This window comes from Pinus tabuliformis, chromosome 1_2, assembly GCF_031772625.1.
Source record: "Pinus tabuliformis cultivar Carrire ecotype Pingquan chromosome 1_2, CPIR1, whole genome shotgun sequence".
NCBI classification, from domain to species: domain Eukaryota; kingdom Viridiplantae; phylum Streptophyta; class Pinopsida; order Pinales; family Pinaceae; genus Pinus; species Pinus tabuliformis.
Window position 1 is genome coordinate 584739479 of NC_142298.1, and position 22014 is coordinate 584761492.

The window sequence follows — 22014 nt, forward strand, 5'->3', positions numbered from 1 at the left end:
TATCAAAACCCTTTCTAAAGTCCACAAAGCAACAAAAGTGATTGGATTTATCATTAAGAAATTCCTCCACAATGATCCTAAGCGTAACGAGGTGGTCTGTTGTTGAGTGATTCCTTTTTAAACCTGCTTGGCCTTTAGCTTGCTTACCTTCACTTTCAAGCCATATGCTCAACTTCTTTTCCAAAATACTACCATATAACTTGGCTAAGAGAGGGCTGATCATAATTGTTCAATAATTAGAGGGGTTATTTGTATCCACACTTTTAAAAATGGGGATAATGAGGCTCTCAGTCCATGGTTTAGGGAACCCTTGCTTGACTACTTGATTGAAAAGCTTGTGGATGTGGGGGATGAGAACAAGACCTCCAATATTTAATATTTCTGCCTGGTAACCTTCAATGTCCTTAGCTTTCCCATTAGGTAGGTGATTAACCCCAAACTGAATGTCTTCTAAAGAGAAAACTTCTTTCGTTGTGAGCAGGGTTTCAAGTTATCCATAACATTAGGATATTCATAAAGCTTTTTAAGATAGGAATTCCAATCATGTAGAGAAATTTTATTATTATCTTTAGTTTTCCTAGTCAGAATCTGCCTCCAAAATTTCTTAGGACCTATCTTAAAGAGGTGTAAGAGATTCTCTTGTCTTTGACGAATGTACTACCTCTTTTTCCTTTTAGTTAAGGCTTTGTATATTTTTATCTTGCCCATTTTAAGAGATTCATAAACAGCTTCCTTAATTGCTCTCCTTGCACTTTTACAATCTTTGTCATACCATGGGTTGGTTTTTCTATTTCTTTTACTATTTGAAACTTCAATTGAGAACTTGTTAATAGAATATGAGAGGGTTGTATTAAAATTATGATAGAGGCCTTCTATGTTGTCTATACTAGATAAAGGAAGCAAATTAGTTTTTAATTCATTTAGAAAGAGATCATTTTTATTTCTATCAAATATAAAGTTCTTTTGTCTATAAGGATTATTTTCTATGGGATCTCTATGCATGACAAAATTGAGAGTTATAAGTAAAGGCCTATGATCAGAGTCAGACTCGTGGCCATTTAAAATGTCAAACTTTATTATTTTTTTATATAACAGGAGCTCGAAAATAACATAGTCTACCACGTTGCTACCAAGCCCATGGATGGAGGTCATCTCGCTAGAATTGGGGCACTTCGTTAGACCATTGCAAATAATGAGATCCTGAGCACTACGCTCTGACCCAAACAAATTCTCCCCAATATAGACTCTTAATATATATTAATTAATAATAAGAATAGATCATAATAATATTAGATTATGATTATATTATTAAAATAATATAAAATTATAAAAAAAATCATAACAATTATATTTTATAATAATAATAATAATATTTCATTATAATATTATAATAATATTATATTATTATAATAATATAAAAATATAACTATTATTATTATAATCATAAAATCATTATTATTGTAATATATTATTATAACAATAACAATAAAGACCAATTATTTATGGTAATTAATAACTATACAAATAATAGCAACTATATTCTTATATATTTATATATTTATGATTATTATATTAATATTATTATAATAATATAAACTACTACTATTATTATTATTATTAAGATTTAGTATTTTTAATAGTTATCTTAGCGTTTGTATACATTGGGTTTATAATATTTGTGTCTTTTGTTTATTAATACCTAAGGGTTTAATACTAAAATCTCAAGGGATTATGAACCAACGGGAATAATATTAAACAAAAAGGACTAATATTATAAAGCCAATGAACTAATAAACCCAACTCTTTAATATTATAAACCTAAGGAATTAGTGAGCCCAACGAATAAATATTAAAAACTTAAGGGATCAAGAAGCGCAAGGAATTAATATTAAAAACACAAGAGAAACATAAAGATGACCATGATTGATACTATAAACCCAAGTTAATAATAAACCCAAAGGATTAATACTAAAAGCCCAAGGGAATATGAACCAAAGAAAATAATGTTGAACCCAAGGGACTAATATTATAAATCCAACATTGGTAAACCCTAATATAAATATTAGAAAAACAAAAATAAACATGGTTTATTTTCATGGTGAGAGAATCCTTGTCACAATGTAACATTCAACCATGGTTGGCCATGGTTGCCTATGATTGACAATGGTTGACCATGATCGATATTATAAACCGAACGGAATAATAAACCTAAGACATTGATATTATAAACCCCAAGGAATAATAAAACTAAGGTATTAATGCGAAAACCCCAAGGGATTATGAACCCAAGGGAATAATATTAAACCCGTGAGACTAATATTACAAACCCAACATTGTTAAACCCAAATATAAACACTACAAACACTAAAATACTAACACACAAGGCCAGCAAAAAAAACATATGTGCCGGGCATGCGACCCATCAACCTACTAGCAATGGAAACATGGTTTATTTTCATGGTGAGTCAATCTTTGTCAAAATGTGACATTCAATCAAGGGACTAATATTATAAAACTAACATTGGTAAACCCAAATATAAATACTACAAATACTAAAATAAACATGGTTTATTTGACAGTGAGACAATTCTTGTCACAATGCGACATTCAACCATGGTTGACGATGTTTCGCTATGACTGACAATGATTTACCATGATTTATATTATCAACCAAAGGGAATAATAAACTCAAGGGATTGATATTATAAACCCAAATGAATAATAAACCCAAGGGATAAATACTAAAACCCAAGGGATTATGAAGCCAAGGGAATAATATTAAACCCATGGGACTAATATTATAAACTTCACATCGAGTAAAGGCAAATATCAATACTACAAACACTAAAATAAACATACTCTATTTTGATGGTGAGACAATCCTTGTCACAATGTGACATTCAAACATGGTTCACCTTGTTTGGCTATGATCTATATTATAAACCTAAGGGAATAAAAAAAACCAAATTTTGATATTGTAAACCCAAATGAATAATAAACCGAAGAGAGTAATACTAAAACCCCAAGAAAATATGAACCCAAGGGAACAATATTAAGCCCAAGGGACTAATATTATGAGCACAATATTCGTAAATATAAATATTACAAACACTAAAATAAACATGGTTTATTTTTATGGTGAGACAATTCTTGTCAGAATGCGACATTCAACCATGGTTGACCATGTTTGGCTATGATTGGCAATGGTTTATAATGATGATATTATAAACCAAAGGGAATAATAAACCCAAGGGATTGATATTATAAACCCAAATGAATAATAAACTCAAGGGATTAATACTAAGACACTAGGGATTATGAACCCAATGGAATAATATTAAACCCAATGGACTAATATTACAAACCCAACATTCGTAAAACCAAATATAAATATTACAATGTCTAAAATAAACATGATCTATTTTCATGGTGAGACAATCCTTGTCACAATGTGACATTCAACCACGGTTGACCATGTTTGATATTATAAACCTTGATGGAATAATAAACCCAAGGGATTGATATTAAAACCCTAATGAATAATAAACCCAAGGTATTTATTTTCATCGTTAGAAAATCCTTGTGACAATGTGACATTCAAGCATGGTTTACCATGGTTGGCTATGATTGACAATGGTTTACCATGATCGATATTATAAACCTAAGGGAATAATAAACCCGAGGGATTAATATGAGAAACCGAAAGGAATAATAAACGAAGGGATTAGTACTAAAACCCCAAGGGGTTATGAACCCAAGGGAATAATATTAAACCCAAGGGAATAATACTAAACCCAAGTGACTAATATTATAAATCCAGCGTATATAAACCCTAAGACAAATATTATAATGATTGAAATAAACATGATGTACCATCATTGATTTTCATATTGAGACAATCCTTATCACAATTCCATGTTGGACCATGGTCGACATCATAATAAACCGTGTTTGACTTAGGAATAATAAACCCATTTGATTGATATATAAACCCAAGGGATTATGCACCAAAGGGAATACTATTAAACAAAAGGGACTAATAATATAAAACCAAGGGAATAAAAAACCCAATGGATTGATATAATAAATCCAAAGGAATAAAAAACCCAAGGGATTATTATTTATTTTCATCGTGAGACAATCTTTGTCACAATGTGACATTCAAACATGGTTGACCATGGTTGGCTATGATTGACAATGGTTTACCATGATCGATATTATAAACCTAAGTGAATAATAAACCCAAGGGATTAATATGAGAAACCCAAAGGAATAATAAAATGAAGGGATTAATACTAAGACCCCAAGGGATTATGAACCCAAGGGAATAATATTAAATCTAATGGACTAATATTATAAACCCAACGTATATAAACCCCAAGACAAATATTATAAAAATTAAAACAAACATTATCAACCATCATTGATTTTCATATTATAAACCTAAGGGAATAGTAAATCCAACTTATTTACATTAATACTAAAATCCCAAGGGATTAATACTAAAACCCCTAGGGATTATGAACCCAAGGGACTAATATTAAGCCCAAGGGATTAATACTAAAACCCCAAGGGATTATGAACCTAAGGGAATAATATTAAGCCTAAGGTACTAATATTATAAATCCAATATTGATAAACCCAAATATAAATACTACAAACACAAAAATAAACATGGTTTATTTTGATCGTGAGACAATCCTTGTTACAATGCAACATTCAAACATGGTTGACCATGGTTGGCTATGATTGACAATGGTTGACCATGATTGATATTATAAACCTAAGGGAATAGTAAACGCAAGGGATTAATACTAAAACCTCAAGGGTTTATGAACCCAAGGGAATAATATTAAACCCAAGGATATTATAAACCCAACGTATATAAACCCTAAGACAAATATTATAAACATTGAAATAAATATGATGTACCATCATTGATTTTCATATTGAGACAATCCTTATCACAATTCCATGCTGGACCATGGTCGACATCATAATAAACCATGTTTGACTGAGGAATAATAAACCCAAGCGATTGATATTATAAACCCAAGGGTTTAATACTAAAACCCCAAGGAAATACTATTAAACAAAAGGGACTCATAATATAAATCCACGGGAATAATAAACCTAAAGGATTGATATAATAAAACCAAAGGATTATTATTTATTTTCATGGTGAGACAATCCTTGTCACAATGTGACATTCAAGCATGGTTGGCTATGATTGACAATGGTTTACCATGATCGATATTATAAACCTAAGGGAATAATAAACCCAAGGGATTAATATGAGAAATCCAAAGGAATAATAAAACAAAGGGATTAATACTAAGACCCCAAGGGATTATGAACCCAAGGGAATAATATTAAATCCAAGGGACTAATATTATAAACCCAACGTATATAAACCCTAAGAAAAATATTATAAACATTAAAATAAACATGATCCACCATCATTGATTTACATATTGAGACAAATCCTATCACAATTCCATGTTGGACCATGGTCGACATTATAATAAACCATGTTTGACTTGAGAATAATAAACCAAAGCGATTGATATTATAAACCCAAGGGATTAATACTAAAACCCCAAGCGATTATGAACCTAAGGCAATATTATTAAACAAAAGGGACTGATAATATAAACCCAAGGGAATAATGAACCCAAGGGATTGATATAATAAACCAAAAAGAATAATAAACCCAAAGGATTAACACTAAACCCTCAAGGGATTATGAACCCAAGGAATTATTAATATTAAAAAGTTGAAGAATGAAGAAAACCAATAATTTGATATTATAAACCATTGGGAATTACTAAACCCAAGTGAAAAATATTAGAAACCAAAGGAATAAAAAATGGCAAGGAATTAACAGGAATTAATTTTTTGAACCACATTGTAAAAGAGTTGTCTTTAATGTGACTTTTAGAGTTTCTAGTGCCAAAATCCGACGGAAACTTTTGTGGTGAAATCTTGATTTGTGTTATTTAAACTAGTTTTTGGTGTTATTCAACACCTTGGAAAACCCCTCGTGCACTTCTATTGTGCAGGGGTTACCCATCAAACTTGTGATTTCAATGGATTCTTGCATGATTTTAGAGAAAAGACCAGGAAAATCCACAGGAAAAGCTTCCAAAAATTCGCACTAAAGACAACTCACATTGTAAACCATTAAGACATCAATACAAAAAATTTATATGAATATATTGTACTATAATCATTAAAACATGATAAATCATCAAGACATTAATAATAACACATTTATATTAACATTGACTATATTTATTGGTTATTGGAAGAGGTTATTGACTATGTTTGAGTAATGGTTGACTTGATTTGAATATGTTTGTCTATATTTGATTAATGTGGTTGAATATATTTGATTATTAATATTAATTAAAAATATTAAAAAGAGATTATGTTTGAACAACATTAGTTTAGTCTTCTCATTTTTCAATGTTTCATTACAGCATTTGATAAATTACAATGTAATATAACATAAACAATATTAGTTATCATTAATGATTAATTATCAAAATTAAAATTAAAGTTTAATTTGATATTTTTAAAAATAAAAATGACCAAAAATATATTTTTATTAAATTTTATTCATCCACAATTTTTTATTTATAAAATAAAAATCCTAAAATTTATATATTTAGAAATACACATATTTACCTATAAATAATAACTATGCAAATAATAACAACTGTGCATGGGGATTTTAGGGTTAGGGTTCATCAAAAATAAAAAATGTATTCACTTTTGTGAATGTTTAGAGTAGGCTTTAACACCGCACCTGAGATCTAGGTTTAGGGCATGGGAGTTTTAGGGTTAGGGTTTATGTTGAGCAACTATGACTGCCATCCGTAGCTATATAGGCCTCGGCAATGGCGTTGATTAACAGAATAAAATTTGGGATGCTAAGTTGTGGGTTACGATAAAATACCTGGTTCAAATCCTGTAGATTCCATCTCTACAAACGAGGATGTTGGTCAAATCCTGTAGATGCCATCTCTGCAAATGAGGATGCTGGTGTGGTTGCTGGATAATTAAAATCGTTGTTGCTGATTCTCGTGGATAACCATTCAATTCGATTCCATATAGATATCAACTACCCTCCAGACATGGAATCGATTCCATATCGATAACCATTCAATTGTTGTGATCACTACAATAGTGTAGACTTTCGACTTTTTGCAAATTCTTACAATATAACAAATTTTATTTCCACGATTCGTGAAGGCTTACGAGCTACCTGAGCGAGTGAGCAAGGGATAAATGAGGCCATAAATCTTAAATCAAATTCGCAAGATGAATACCTACAACATGACCAGTTTTATTCCATGATTCCTGGAGGCTTATGAGTTACGTGAGGAAGGCAGAAAATGAGGCCATAAATCTTAAATAAAATTTGCAATAAAATTTGCAAGGTAAAGGTGGCCGGCCATGATGTATCAATGACACTCTCAGTGACATGTTGATCTTGAGAAATTGAAACTGACTTTTGATCTCTTGAAATAGACCATCGGACGCAAAGATAATATGAACACGGGGCCATTACACAGCCACATTTATGACAAAGGTGCACAATTAGAATATTATAACACATAGTCGCATACCTTAGTTTCATAAGTTTCAAAATGCAAAGAGACATCAGTTTCACGCTTTTTTGACATTAATTTTTTAATTTCATTTTTTCTTATCATTTTTTCTAATCCCATATAGCCGGGAGAATGCCAACAGTCAAGAGTTTCATGATTAAATGATGGGATAACTGCATGTTGCGAATATGGAAGGAAAATTGTTGTTCCATCCTATATTGTTTCATATTCTTTTTATTTTATTTTTTAATATTATTTTTGTTAATCCTCATACGTGGAGATAAATGACAGTTAAAATCTAATCTCATTTGGTAAAAAACTAATTTAAGTAAGATTTAAACACCAGATTTGGATATGCAAGGAAGTTATGGCTTTTAATTTCACTAAACGCCGAGAGTATGTTGGCATCTTTTAGTTTAAACCATCAAATCAAAGGGATTAATTAGCAAAATGATTAAAATGCCCAATCCCAATAAGAGGGACACCTATCAGCTTAATGACTATCAAGATGGAATGAGATCTAAATTTTCATTTAGTAATTGACCAAGAATACAATATAGCATGGGTCCACCCAATTTTCATGTAATTATGGATGAAGAATATAATAATTGACCAAGAATACAATATAGCATGGGTCCACCAAATTTTTATGTAATTATGGATGAAGAATATAATGGTAAGTAATATTTAACCGATAATAAGCTCATCAATACTGTCTGGCTGTATATGCCGATCCCTAAATAATATATTTGTTTAAATCTAACTGTGAACTGGGAAATATGTAGCACCCAATATAATATGGCACAGTTCTCCTAGAATGGTTAGAAGACATGTAGTTTATTGATTGACCAAGTATACAATATAGCACAGGTCCCCAAACCTTTCGTTTAATGATTGACCAAGAATACAATATGGCACAGGTATCGAAGAATACAATATAGCACAGAAGATATGGCGTTTAATGATTACAATATGGCAAAGGTCTCCAAGAATACAATACAGCACAGAATGGACGGGTTTTAATGATTAAATATGGCACAGGTCTCCAAAAATACAATATAGCACAGGTCCCCTAAATTTTAATTTAATAATTAACCAAGAATCCAATACGACACAGGTCTCGTGGACTGGTTAGAAGAGACGGGATCGTCGTTTGGCACATTAAAATTACTTCCCAATTTCCGCAACTCGTAATCTTCTAGGTGTTCCCGGTCCGTCTTGAAACTAGTGGTCACAGACTTCCCTCTTCCTGGTTCGTACATGAAAATCTGAATGACAAATACGATTGATTGGAAACTTTCGCAAGCTCTTCGCATGTTTGAGTTTTGAATAAATGTTTGCGTTAAAACAGGTTTGATTTAATCTTCGTACAATTAGGTTTCGAATAAATGTGTAGTCATTTCCTTACTTTAATATTTATAAAATTATCTATAATTATTTACTTTGACATTTATAAAATCATCTTTAATTATTTATTAAATCATTTAAGATCCCTTAAAAGATATCCAAATTGATGCATATACCCCTTAAGTTTTCCAAAATAGCATTACTCATTTGCAAAGTAGAAGTAAAACACCTTTGGCTTTTACATGATAGAACTTCTTGCGACCATGCACGCAATGGTATTCTTATTATAAATATGAAAATACAATCAACATGATTGTAATACTCTTATTATAGCTATGGTACTACATAGAAATCGGTTTACTAACGATGTATTTTATGTAACGACCAGAGAATTCAGTATGATAAACTTCTAATCAAGGGCAGAATATAATGTTGTAATTAGCACCAGAAGCGCAAGCGTGGGTTTTAGTGTCATCAGTGGGATATAGGTAGGCATCTGGGCACTGGTCCATTTTGCAAGTCAGTGCTTTGCAGCTACCGTCGGAGGGAGTTAGGGAGAGAGGGACATTGAAACCATCAATTACAGAGAGGTCATAGAAATCTTGATTGTTGCCCCCATTCAGAGTATATTCAACCAGCGTTGTAGGAGACTGTCCCGAGAGCGTACAGCTGAGCACGCCACCGCAGTCACCAGTGCTGCAGCTTCCTTTACCAGAGGCATCGAAGGAGCATCCAGTACGTCCCCAAAATCTACCTGAGCTTGTTCCTGCGGGCACGTCAACACTCCATGATTGACCCTGCCCCAACGCTTGACCGCCACCTACGGGAATTCCTGCGGCCCATACCGTGTATGAACACTGGTTCTGGATCACAAACGTCGCACCCGTAGCTCCTGCAGTTACAAAAGAAAAAAGATATTTCTTTATGATATCAAATATTTCTTTATCATATCTGAACTCATTTACGTACATAAAATACGATGCAATGCAGTCAAGGGATTACTGTACCCTTCTTAAGAAGGTTGATCCCCCTAGTTGGGTAAAAAATTACTACGGATAAGGAAAAAAACGTGACGTTGATATTTATTTGAGTATTTCATGAATGTTTTTCTATATAATTAAGTAAAATTAATTAATTTTATTTTTTTTAATCAAATTTTAAAATAGTTTTTAAATCTACAATTAAATAAAAATTAAAATGTGAAAAAATCACTACCAACTTGTTAACTCCCTCACCTTGTACTGTTGTAATGTTCCGGGCCGTCTTAAACTAGCCCTCTTCTTCTAGAATATAGCGCGTGTCCCCTAAATTTTCATTTAATGATTGCCCAAGAAACACAATATGTCTGGACTTGTTAGAACAGATTGGTCGTCGTAACGTCGTCTGCACGCTTAGGATTGACTAACGACTATCAACATTGAATCCAGAGCTTTGTATGACTGACTATCAAGATTGACTGACGACTTGAATTTTCATTTAATGATTCACAAACCATACAATATAGCACGGGTCCCCTAAATTTTCATTTGATTATTGGTGAAGAATATAACATGGCACAGGTCTCCTGGGTCGTCGTTCGGTACATCACAATTGCTTCGTAAAAACGAGTGACCACAGACTTCCCTCTTCATTTTGTGTGTGAAAGGCTTAATTTTATTTCCTGTCTTCCTGGTTCGTACATGAAGCTCTGAATGACAAATAAGATTGATTCGATACTTTCATAACCTCTGCGTATAGTTATGTTTTGAGTATGGATTGTTTTTTGAAGGTTGAGTATTTATTATATCCACCACATATAGTATTAGCACTTTTGTTTTTATAGCATATTAATTTGTTTTTTCTTTTACCGTTCATTCATAGTTTAAAATGGGAATTGAATTTTTGTTATTTTTTATTTTATTTAAATTTATTTATTTGTAAAGTGATTGATTGAGGTCTTGTTATTAGTGTATTTTGGTAACTTCTATTTTTCTATTAGTTACTAGTATTTTTGTTTTAAGTTTTATTTATTTTTTATTTAACTTTTTTATTTTTTATTTTTACATTTTTTTCCTAACTCCGTTGAATTTATTTGATTTAGGTATAGTTTTTATAACTCCCGCTTGCAACATATATCAAGAATTCAAGAAATTGTTCTTATTACAAGAAATTGATTTTCTTGAGTTCAATAAGTTTATCTTTTTTTCTTCTTTCGTGTGTCTACTAGTAATGTCTGAGCGTATCAATTATCATAGACCAAGGATTTTATAACTATGAGGAAATCCAATGCAATGCACTAGAGCTCTTCATTTCATTTTGGGTTATTCAAATTTTATAGTGCACAGGTTGGGGAATGAGATCCAAACTAATTCTGCCATAGCTCTTCATTTCATTTTGGGTTATTCAAATTCTATGGTGCACGGGTTGGGGAATGGGATCCAAACTAATTCTACCAGGGTGTTAACCAGATCTCACTGTGACGTTTTGAGTGCAAACAGAGTGAAAGATGGTTAGACATTTATTGGAATGTTATTCTTCAATTTCTCCTTTGTTTCAATTGGTTTGTTAAAGTTTTTTTACCTTCTTTCCTTGAACCAAACACGCAAGGTTGGTCTCAGTTACCATGCAAAAAGTTAATGTGTGAATTTTGTTAAAGGTTATTTATTCTACTCCAACTTTATTCCTAGTTAAAATTGATCTTAGTTACTATGGAAAAAGTTAATGTGTGAATTTTGTTAAAGGTTATTTATTCTACTCCAACTTTATTCCTAGTTTTATTCAAAGTGAATGTGCCAAATTCAACCAATTTAATATTAAGTTTAAAATCATAGACAAACCTTTAGAATTTGGAAAATATTTAAAAAGGGCTAATGATAAATTTTCTTTATTTAAATATTTAATTTTCTTAATGATTTATAACTATGATAATTATAATCTAGTTGTTAAATTAATAGTAAAACATCTCTCTTTTTCTTTTTGATTATAACTTTAAGATAAATGAAGGGAACCATGGGAGGTGAGCGGAACGAGGGTTTGGAACAGGGAGCGGTGGGTGCGAGCTGGTAACCATGGAGGGGCAAGGAGGGGGGAGCTCCACTCCCTCCTACAGTCATGTAGTTGTGAACAGAAGCAAGGAGGTTGGTTCGAATCGATTCAAGAAACTAATGGAGGCAGAAACGGAGAATACAAGTGCAAAAAATCCGGAAAGCATCAAATCTCATGAATAGGAAGAGAATCATGAGAAAGTCAGAAGAGAGAAGAGAATAGGAGACAACAGTCAGAGAACTGAGCACAAGACCGTGACAAGACTCTGTAAACCCAGGTCAACCAGTAAACCCTGGGTTGTTTTAAATGATCTAGCGCTAGAGGTGCACAGGGATCACATGGCGACATATGCGGTTATATGCAAATTTATGGGAATATGGCCAACAAAGAAGGCTTTGCACACATGGATAAGAAACCACTGGAAACCAAAGGGAGATATAAACCTTCATCTTGGGTCCAAGGGATTCTTCACAGTGGTGTTCATAAGCCTAGAGGATAAAGACAGAGTGTTCGAAGGAGGACCATATTTCTATGCTACTGCAGGCCTCTACATGTGACCATGGGTGATGAATTTGTCCCAAAATGAGAAACATTCACATCAGTACAGGTATGGATAAGACTCTACTCTCTACCTTTAGATTATTGGCTGCCAGAATCCTTAAAAGCCATAGGCAATAAATTAGGTCATTTTTTAAAAATATCAGATGAAACTATGCGAGGTAAATATACCTCCTTCGCTCGCAGATGTGTAGAAATGGACCTATCGAGAGCACTTCCGGACGAAATCATTCTAGAAGTATATGTTGAAGAATGGGTGTAGGCGGTGGACTATGAACTTGTCCCATTCAGATGCCGTAAATGTCATGAACACGGGAAACCTCTTCAGAGACTGCCCACTAAACAAACTGGAGGACAATATGAAAACCAACATAGGCAAAAATCCTGAAGGCTTTACCAAGTTGGGAGGCAAAGGGAAAGAAGGAAAAAAGTACCAAAGGAAAACTAACGAGGATAAGCAACCAAGTCATAACAGTTTCAAGATTTTAGAAGAAGAAGGTGGGAACAATGGAACGAACCAGGCACCGGAGGATAATCCTGTAGAGAAGGAAAAAGATGTTAGCATGGAGGACATAAATGAGAAAACCAAACTAAAGGAGGATCTGCCAAGCATTATGGAACTTGGCAGGGACCATGAGATGACCCCAAGTAAAGTTGGTATGGAGGACCACGAACTACAGGAGATTCTTGAGAGGGAGAATCTTGATCTAGAAAAGTTCCTCGAGCAGGGAACCACCAAAGGTGTTGATTCTCTACCACGAGAGGAGTTCGATAGAGTGCAACAACTCTTCCTTTCGAGATCTCAAGCAAAGGGTTCTGGAGTCAAAAGGAACCATGATAGACAGGAAAATAGAGGGGTAAAACCGATGGAGGTAACATCAGGACACTCTTCCAAGAACCCAGGCCAGAAAGGAGAAAGGGAGAGACAGAATGAGCTGCTGACGGAGTGTGGGAAACACATGATTAACTCAGGCAAGATGAAAGATCTTACTAGTTACTCATTTACAAACCTTTCATAATGAAGCTCACAACCTGGAACATTAAGGGTCTAGTAAGTAAAAGAAAACAAAGAAATCTCAGCAATAGAATAAAAGAAGAAAAACCAGATATGGTGTTTATACAGGAAACAAAATGTTCAATCGACAAAATCATAGAGATACATAGCAAATGGCTCATGAAGTACGAGTATCTAGAAGTTAAAGCAAACAACACAGCAGGAGGGATTCTCAGTCTTTGGAATCCCCAGAAACTTGGAATCCTGGATGTTGAAGCATCCAGGAACTACCTTTCGATGGTAATCCAACCTTTGGGTGACAAGGAACTCTATATGATCACAAATGTCTATGGTCCTCAAAAACTTGAAGACAAACTCAGGCTTCTCACCTCACTGGAGGAGCTGGGAGAGAGACATCTTGTTATGCCCTGGATTCTGGGAGGAGACTTTAATATGATTAGATTTCTTATAGAAAAATGAAGGCGGGACCAAAATACTAGGCAGAGACTCCATCGCCTTCCAGAACTTCCTAAACGACATGAGGCTAGTGGATATGGAGACAATGAATGGCACCTTCACCTGGAACAATAAGAGGGGAGGGGCTTCTCAAGTTGCCTCTAAACTAGACATATTCATAATCTCGAAGGACCCCCGTCTCACTGGCCTTGACTTGACTGCTTTAACCCTTCCTTTCGGAGGCTCGGATCATTGGCCTATCCAGCTTGAATCTTCTTTTATAGGCACTCCGAGGAACAGACCTTTCAGGTTTGAAAATGTTTGGCTCACTCACCCTGACTTCATCACTAATATTGGAAAATGGTGGGTGGAAGACATGCCTGTTCAAGGCACGAAGATGTTCCTACTGCAACAGAGACTGAAATACATCAAACTCAGGCTTAAAGAATGGAACCAAAATGAGTTTGACAATATTTTCAAAGCCAAAAGAGAAGTTGAACAGAAACTACAGGGAATTAACCAAATCCTCATCATAGATGGCTTTACCAAGGAAAGGAAAATGCAAGCTGACTCTCTTCAACAAGAATGGGAAATCAAATGCCAACAAGAGGAGATCTTCTGGAGACAGAAATCGAGAATGCAATGGATTAAAGAAGGGGAAAGAAATACAAAGTTTTTCACAAGTCAACCATGGATCACTGGGCACATAATAGGATTTCAAAACTCAGAGATACTCGAGGGAAAGAGCTAAGTATCCACAAATAAATGCAATCTGCTTTGGTACAACATTTCCAAAGCATAGCAGAGGAGCCTCTCTTAGACAGATCACAATTTATCAAGAGCTTCAAGGCACGAAGATGTTCTTATTACAAGAAATTGATTTTCTTGAATTCAATAAGTTTATCCTTTTTTCCTTCTTTCGTGTGTCTATTAGTAATGTCTGAGCGTATCAATTATCATAGACCAAGGATTTGATAGCTATGAGGAAATCCAATGCAATGCACTATAGCTCTTCATTTCATTTTGGGTTATTCAAATTTTATGGTTCACAGGTTGGGGAATGAGATCCAAACTAATTCTGCCATAGCTCTTCATTGCATTTAAGGTTATTCAAATTCTATGTTGCATAGGTTGGGGAATGGGATCCAAACTAATTCTACCAAGGTATTAACCAGATCTCACTTTGATGTTTTGAGTGCAAACAAAACGAAATAAGGTTAGACATTTATTGGAATGTTATTCTTCAATTTCTCCTTTGTTTCAATTGGTTTGTTAAAGTTGTTTTACCTTCCTTCCTTGAACCAGACACGCAAGGTTGGTCTCAGTTACCATGCAAAAAGGTAATGTGTGAATTTTGTTAAAGGTTATTTATTCTACTCCAACTTTATTCCTAGTTAAAATTTATCTCAGTTACTATGGAAAAAGTTAATGTGTGAATTTTGTTAAAGGTTATTTATTCTACTCCAACTTTATTCCTAGTTTTATTCAAAGTGAATGTGCCGAATTCAACCAATTTAATATTAAGTTAAAAATCATAGAAAAACGTTTAGTATTTGGAAAATATTTAAAAAGGGTTAATGATAAATTTTATTTATTTAAATATTTAATTTTACTAATGATTTATAACTATGATAATTATAATCTAGTTGTTAAATTAATAGTAAAACATCTCTCTCTTTTTTTTATCTATTATAACTTTAAGATAAATGAAGGGAACCATGGGAGGCGAGCGGAACAAGGGTTTTGAACAGGGAGCGACAGGTGCGAGCTGGTAACCATGGAGGGGCAAGGAGGGGGGAGCTCCACTCCCTCCTACAGTCATGTAGTTGTGAACAGAAGTAAGGAGGCTGGTTCAAATTGATTCAAGAAACTAATGGAGGCAGAAACGGAGAAGACAAGCACAAAATAGCCGGAAAGCATCAAACCTCATGAACAGGAAGAGAATCATGAGGAAGTCAAAAGAGAGAAGAGAATAGGAGACAACATTCAGAGAACTAAGCACAAGACTGTGACAAGACTCTGTAAACCCAGGTCAACTAGTAAACCCTGGGTTGTTTTAAATGATCTAGCACTACAAGTGCACAGAGATCACATGGCGGCATACGTGGTTATATGCAAATTTATGGGAATATGGATAGCAAAGAAGGCTTTGCACACATGGATAAGAAACCACTGGAAACCAAAGGGAGATATAAACCTTCATCTTGGGTCCAAGGGATTCTTCATAGTGGTGTTCACAAACCTAGAGGATAAATACAGAGTGTTCGAAGGAGGACCATATTTCTATGCTACTGCAGGCCTCTACATGCGACCATGGGTGATGAATTTTGTCCCAGAATGAGAAACATTCACAATGGTACCGGTATGGATAAGACTCTACTCTCTACCTTTAGATTATTGGCTGCCAGAATCCTTAAAAACCATAGGCAATAAATTAGGTCATTTTTTGAAAAATATCAGATGCGACTCTGCGAGGTAAATATAACTCCTTCGCTCGCATATGTGTAGAAATTGACCTATCGGGAGCACTTCCGGACGAAATTATTCTAGAAGTATATGATGAAGAATGGGTGCAGGCGGTGGACTATGAATATGTCCCGTTTAGATGCCGTAAATGTCATGAACATAGGCACCTCTTCAGAGACTGCCCACTAGACAAACTAGAGAACAATATGAAAACCAACACAGGAAAAGATCCTGAAGGCCTTACCAAGTTGGGAGGCAAAGGGAAAGGAGAAAAAAAGTACCAAAAGAAAACTAACGAGGATAAGCAACCAAGTCATAACAGTTTCAAGATTTTAGAAGAATAAGGTGGGAACAATGGAATGAACCAGGCACCAGAGGATAATCCTGTAGAGAAGGAAAAAGATGCTACCATGGAGGACATAAATGAGAACAACAAACTAAAGGAGGATCTTGCAAGCACTATGGAACTTGGGAAGGACCATGAGATGACACAAGTGAAGTTGGTACAGAGGACCACGAACTACAGGAGATTCTTGAGAGGGAGAATCTCGATCTAGAAAAGTTCCTGGAGCAGGGAACCACCAAAGGTGTTGATTCTCTACCACGAGAGGAGTTTGATAGATTGCAACAACTCTTCCTTTGGAGATCTCAAGCAAAGGGTTCTGGATTCAAAAGGAACCATGATAAAGTGGAAAATAGAGGGGTAAAACCGATGGAGGTAACATCAGGACACTCTTCCAAGAACCCAGGCCAGAAAAGAGAAAGGGAGAGACAGAATGAGCTGCTGATGGAGTGTGGGAAACACATGATTAACTCAGGCAAGATGAAAGATCTTACTAGTTACTCATTTACAAACCTTTCATAATGAAGCTCACAACCTGGAACATTAGGGGTCTAGTAAGTAAAAGAAAACAAAGAAATTGCAGCAATAGAATGAAAGAAGAAAAACTAGATATGGTGTTTATACAGGGAACAAAATGTTCAATAGACAAAATCAGAGAGATACATAGCAAATGGCTCATGAAGTACGAGTATCTATAAGTTAAAGCAAACAACACAGCAGGAGGGATTCTCACTCTCGCAAAAGTGAAAAGACAAAGCTAAATGACCGAATAATCAACTCATATGCCCCCAAAATGTAGGGACAAATCAAAACCTTCAATTCATTTGATCCCTTGACCAAAGATTTGATTTGCTCTTTCTGCTACAATACTATGAACAAGACTCCCCACTTAAAGGAAGAAAGACGAGTAGCAAGAACTATAGAATGGCTAAATTCTACCTGGCTCTATATGCTCAAAATAATGGAAAGCATTGGTTTGTGGATAGTGGGTGCTCCAGACACATGACGGGAGACAAAAGAAAGTTTGTCTCATTGAGAAAAAAGGAATGGAATGTGTCCTTTGGAAGTGGATCTGGCAGAATTGCAAGAAAAGGAACAATTACTCTAATCAATGGAAAAGGAAAAGCTCAAGATGCTGTGCTAGTTGACGGACTCAAACACAACCTCCTGAGTGTCAGCCAAATCTGTGATCAGGGACATAAGGCTGTTTTTAGCACCAAAGGCTGTGAAATAAGGAACTCTGCCTCAGGGGAACTTGTGGGAAAAGGGGTGAGAACATCAGACAACATTTACATTCTGAACAAGATTCAAGAAAATAAATGCTACTTGAGTCAGACAGATGAGAGTTGGATGTGGCACAAGCGACTTGGACATACTTGCTTCGAAAATCTGATCAATATCAGCAAGATCAAAGTTGTACGAGACATCCCAAGGCTGTTCAAACCAAATCAAGGAGTATGTGGTCCATGTCAACATGGAAAGCAGACCAGAACTAGCCAGAAGACAAAGGAGCTCTCTATATTGAAGCCCTTGGAGATCATCCATGCTGATGTGTGTGGGACAACTAGAAATCAGGGACTCCAAGGAGAAAGGTACTTTGAGTTATTTGTTGATGATTAAACTAGAATGACGTGGATATATTTTATAAAGTTTAAATCTGAAAATTTTGAGTGTTTTAAGAATCTAAAAGCCCTTGTAGAAAATGAAAAAGATTAAAAAATTAAGTGCCTCAGAATAGACCGAGGGGGAGAATTCACATCAAATGAATTTAGTGAGTTCCGTAATATTCATGGAATTAAAATGGAATTCTCTGTTGCCAGAACACCTCAACAAAATCAGGTAGTTGAAAGAAGAAATTGAACAGTCCAAGAAATGGCAAGAACAATGATATTAACAGCAGAATTATAGCCTAGATTCTGGAGAGAAGCAGTAGGGACAACTGTCTATACATTGAATCAAACTCAACTAAGACCAAATTGTGAAAACACTCCTTATGAGCTATGGGAAGGAAGACCTGCTTCGGTGATGTACTTCAAGATCTTTGGAAGCAAGTGCTTCATAAAAATAAATGATGGCTCACCCAGAAAGTTTGATTCTTGGGTTGATGAAGGGATATTTCTTGGATACTCTACATAGAGCAAGGCTTACAAGTGCTACAATTATCAACTGAAGAAAATAGTGGAAAGCATTGATGTAAAGGTTGATGAAGATCTTCCAGAAAGGGAAATTGAAGAACATGAAGATGACTTTCTCAATGAAGAAGAAGAACCTAAAGAAGAAGAAATAGATGAGGAAGAAGAAGAAGAAGAAGAGGAAAGAGAACCACCTAATACCCCTTCAAAGATGAAGTATGTCCAAAGACATCATCCAGAAGAGCAGATCATTGGTGATAGAGATGAAGGTGTGCAGACCTGAAGAAGGATAACAATCACACCCAAGAGAAAATTCATTGCCCTCCTATCTATGATAGAACCAGAAACTTTTGCAGAAGCAAGTAAGGATCCTCATTGGGTAAAAGCCATGGAAGAAGAAATGTCCCAAATTGAGAAGAACAAGACATGGGAGCTGGTACCTCCTCCAAAGGACAAAAACATAATAGGAACCAAATGGGTGACAAAAATAAAATGAATTAGGAAGGACAGGTTATCAGAAACAAGGCAAGACTTGTCTGCAAAGGCTATTCACAAATTGAAGGAATTGATTTTGAAGAGACATTTGCACCAGTGGCCATATGGAAGCTATCAGGATGTTCTTGGCATTTTCTTGTTCAAAAGGATTCAAAATCTATCAAATGGATGTGAAATCAACATTTCTAAATGGGGAACTCAAGGAGTAAGTCTACATGGAGCAGCTAGAAGGTTTTGATCTAACAGCAGGAAAGGACTTAGTTTGTAAGTTGAAAAAGGCTTTATATGGGTTGAAACAAGCTCCTAGAGCTTGGTATGAAAGATTGGATCACTACCTACAACAATAAGGCTTCAAAAAGGAAGTGGCTGGAAGTAATCTATACATAAAGACAAATGAAAGTAAGTTACTAGTTGCTCTTGTTTATGTCGATGATCTGATTTTTGCTAGTAATAATGATGAAATGAGCCATAAATTTTCTCAAATCATGTCAAAAGAGTTTGAGATGTCAATGATCGGATAGTTTCCCCACTTCTTTGGACTTCAAGTATCTCAAACCAGAGCAGGATTGTGTATATCTCAAACCAAATATCTAAAAGACATGCTCAAAAAATATGGAATGGAGGAATGTGCACCCGTGAGCACACCTATGACCACAAACTGCAAACTAAGCAAAGATGATGACTCTCCTCTAATAGATGCAACTCATTACAGGTCAATGATTAGAGCCCTTCTATACTTAACAGCTACAAGACCAGACATAATGCAGGAAGTAGGAATGGTGGGAAGATTTCAATCTACTCCCAAACAATCCCACTTATTAGTTGTAAAAAGAATTCTCATATACCTGAAAGGAACTTTTTGTTTCAGTCTTTGTTACCCAAAGAGCTCAACACTCACTGTCACTACATACACTGATGCTGATTGGGCTGGAAGTATAGATGATCGAAAAAGTACTAGTGGAAATACGTTCTTCCTAGGAGATTATTTAGTATCCTGGCTCAGCAAAAAACAATCATCCATATCATTATCCATTGCTGAAGCCGAGTATATTGTTGTAGCAGACTGTTGTACTCAGATACTATGGATGAAGGAAGCTCTAAAAGATGTTGACATATGTACAGATCAACCGATTACCGTCTATTGTGACAACACAAGTGCTATCAGTCTCAAAAAAACTCCAGTGATGCACTCAAGAACCAAACACATACCAATCAAGTATCATTTCCTATGTGAGCAAGTAGCTGAACAAGACATCGTCCTGGAATATATTAGTACTAAGGAGCAGATAGCTGATATTTTCACAAAACCTCTTCCTCGAGAAGCATTCGAACATCTGCGTCAAAAGATGGGGGTTATTTCTTTATCATCACTCAAGTTCATTCATAAAGATGTAGCAGGACAGGGGGAGTAGTTTGACAGGGGCAATCCATATGCATTCCTTTGCCATTGATGTCAAAGGGGGAGAGTAGAAGAATATTGCCATCAATAACAAAGGGGGAGATTGTTGGACAGAGATTGTCATTGATGTCAATATGGCAATATTCGAGGAGCAAAAGGAGCCAAGAGGAGCAAAAAAGAGGACGCAGACAGCCATCGCAACAACAGAGGAACAAGAAGAGCTATAAGGAAGCAAATAGAGCCATCAGAGGAGCAATGGGTGCATTTATATTATCAGGAGCTATTGGGCCACAAAAGAATTATATGCATGAAGATACAGGCGGAGGAGCATATATCATACATATGTGTTTTACACTATCGGAGGCATAGAATCTTATATATATATATATATATATATATATATATATATATATATATATATATATATATATAGACTATCGGGCCCATAAAACCCATGTATGCATGATTTAACACTATCGGCGGACAGAAAGCCCATATACATAGGCTTAACACTATCAGAGGCAAAAGACTTGGCTCTAGGGCAAATACTCTATCGGAGGCAAATTGCGGACTTGAAACTCTATACATGGGAGTGTTGAGTTGTATCGAGTCCGACACATCGCATCGCTATGAGGGGTCTATGTTAACGTCGAGCCTTGAACCTATGTGACTTTTGATCACCGATAGCGAGTATCACATCGGCACTTCGGAAGTGGGAGCTACAATATGTCAAGTGTCCATTGCGATCGCCGATAGTGAGATCGCATCAGACCTCCACCAGGGGCAACTCCCGACTGCGATGCATATCCACGTGGACCTGCCTCACATTACAAAGATGACTTAATCTATGATTGCATCCGTCACATATCGCAAGCCGTAAAGCCTTGCCACATTGGAAGCACCCACTGCAATAGGCTGTGGACCCAACGGGCATATTAACTATGGTCTAATACTATATCGCATCCAGTCCATTGGAGCAGTGGAGGATCGGTTGTCGGCCATTGGCGGAGTCATGGGTCTGATATATAAAGGAGCCCCGGGAGTCTCAAATCACTGATTGTGATTTAAGTGTGGACCCGATACAGGAATAGGTGCGATTGTAATATTTCCTGAAGTCTGCCTTTTAGTCTGTTTGACTATTTTTTTCTCATATTCTCTGTGTAATGGAATGTCTGGCTTGCACA

At 35.3% G+C, this 22014-nt stretch overlaps 1 protein-coding gene across 1 annotated transcript; it reads right to left on the reverse strand.

The window, feature by feature from the left end:
- Window positions 1–9215: 9215 nt before the first annotated feature.
- LOC149207003 (thaumatin-like protein) lies at window positions 9216–9968 on the reverse strand. The gene has a single exon (XM_089393833.1). It carries the CDS (start codon window positions 9932–9934, stop codon window positions 9377–9379), a length of 558 nt encoding a protein of 185 aa, XP_089249959.1. The 5' UTR covers window positions 9935–9968; the 3' UTR covers window positions 9216–9376.
- Window positions 9969–22014: the final 12046 nt, after the last annotated feature.

Coding starts and splice junctions, on each gene's coding strand:
- LOC149207003 (XM_089393833.1), bottom strand. CDS start 9,934: ATGTACGTAAATGAGTTCAGATATGATAAAGAAATATTTGATATCATA.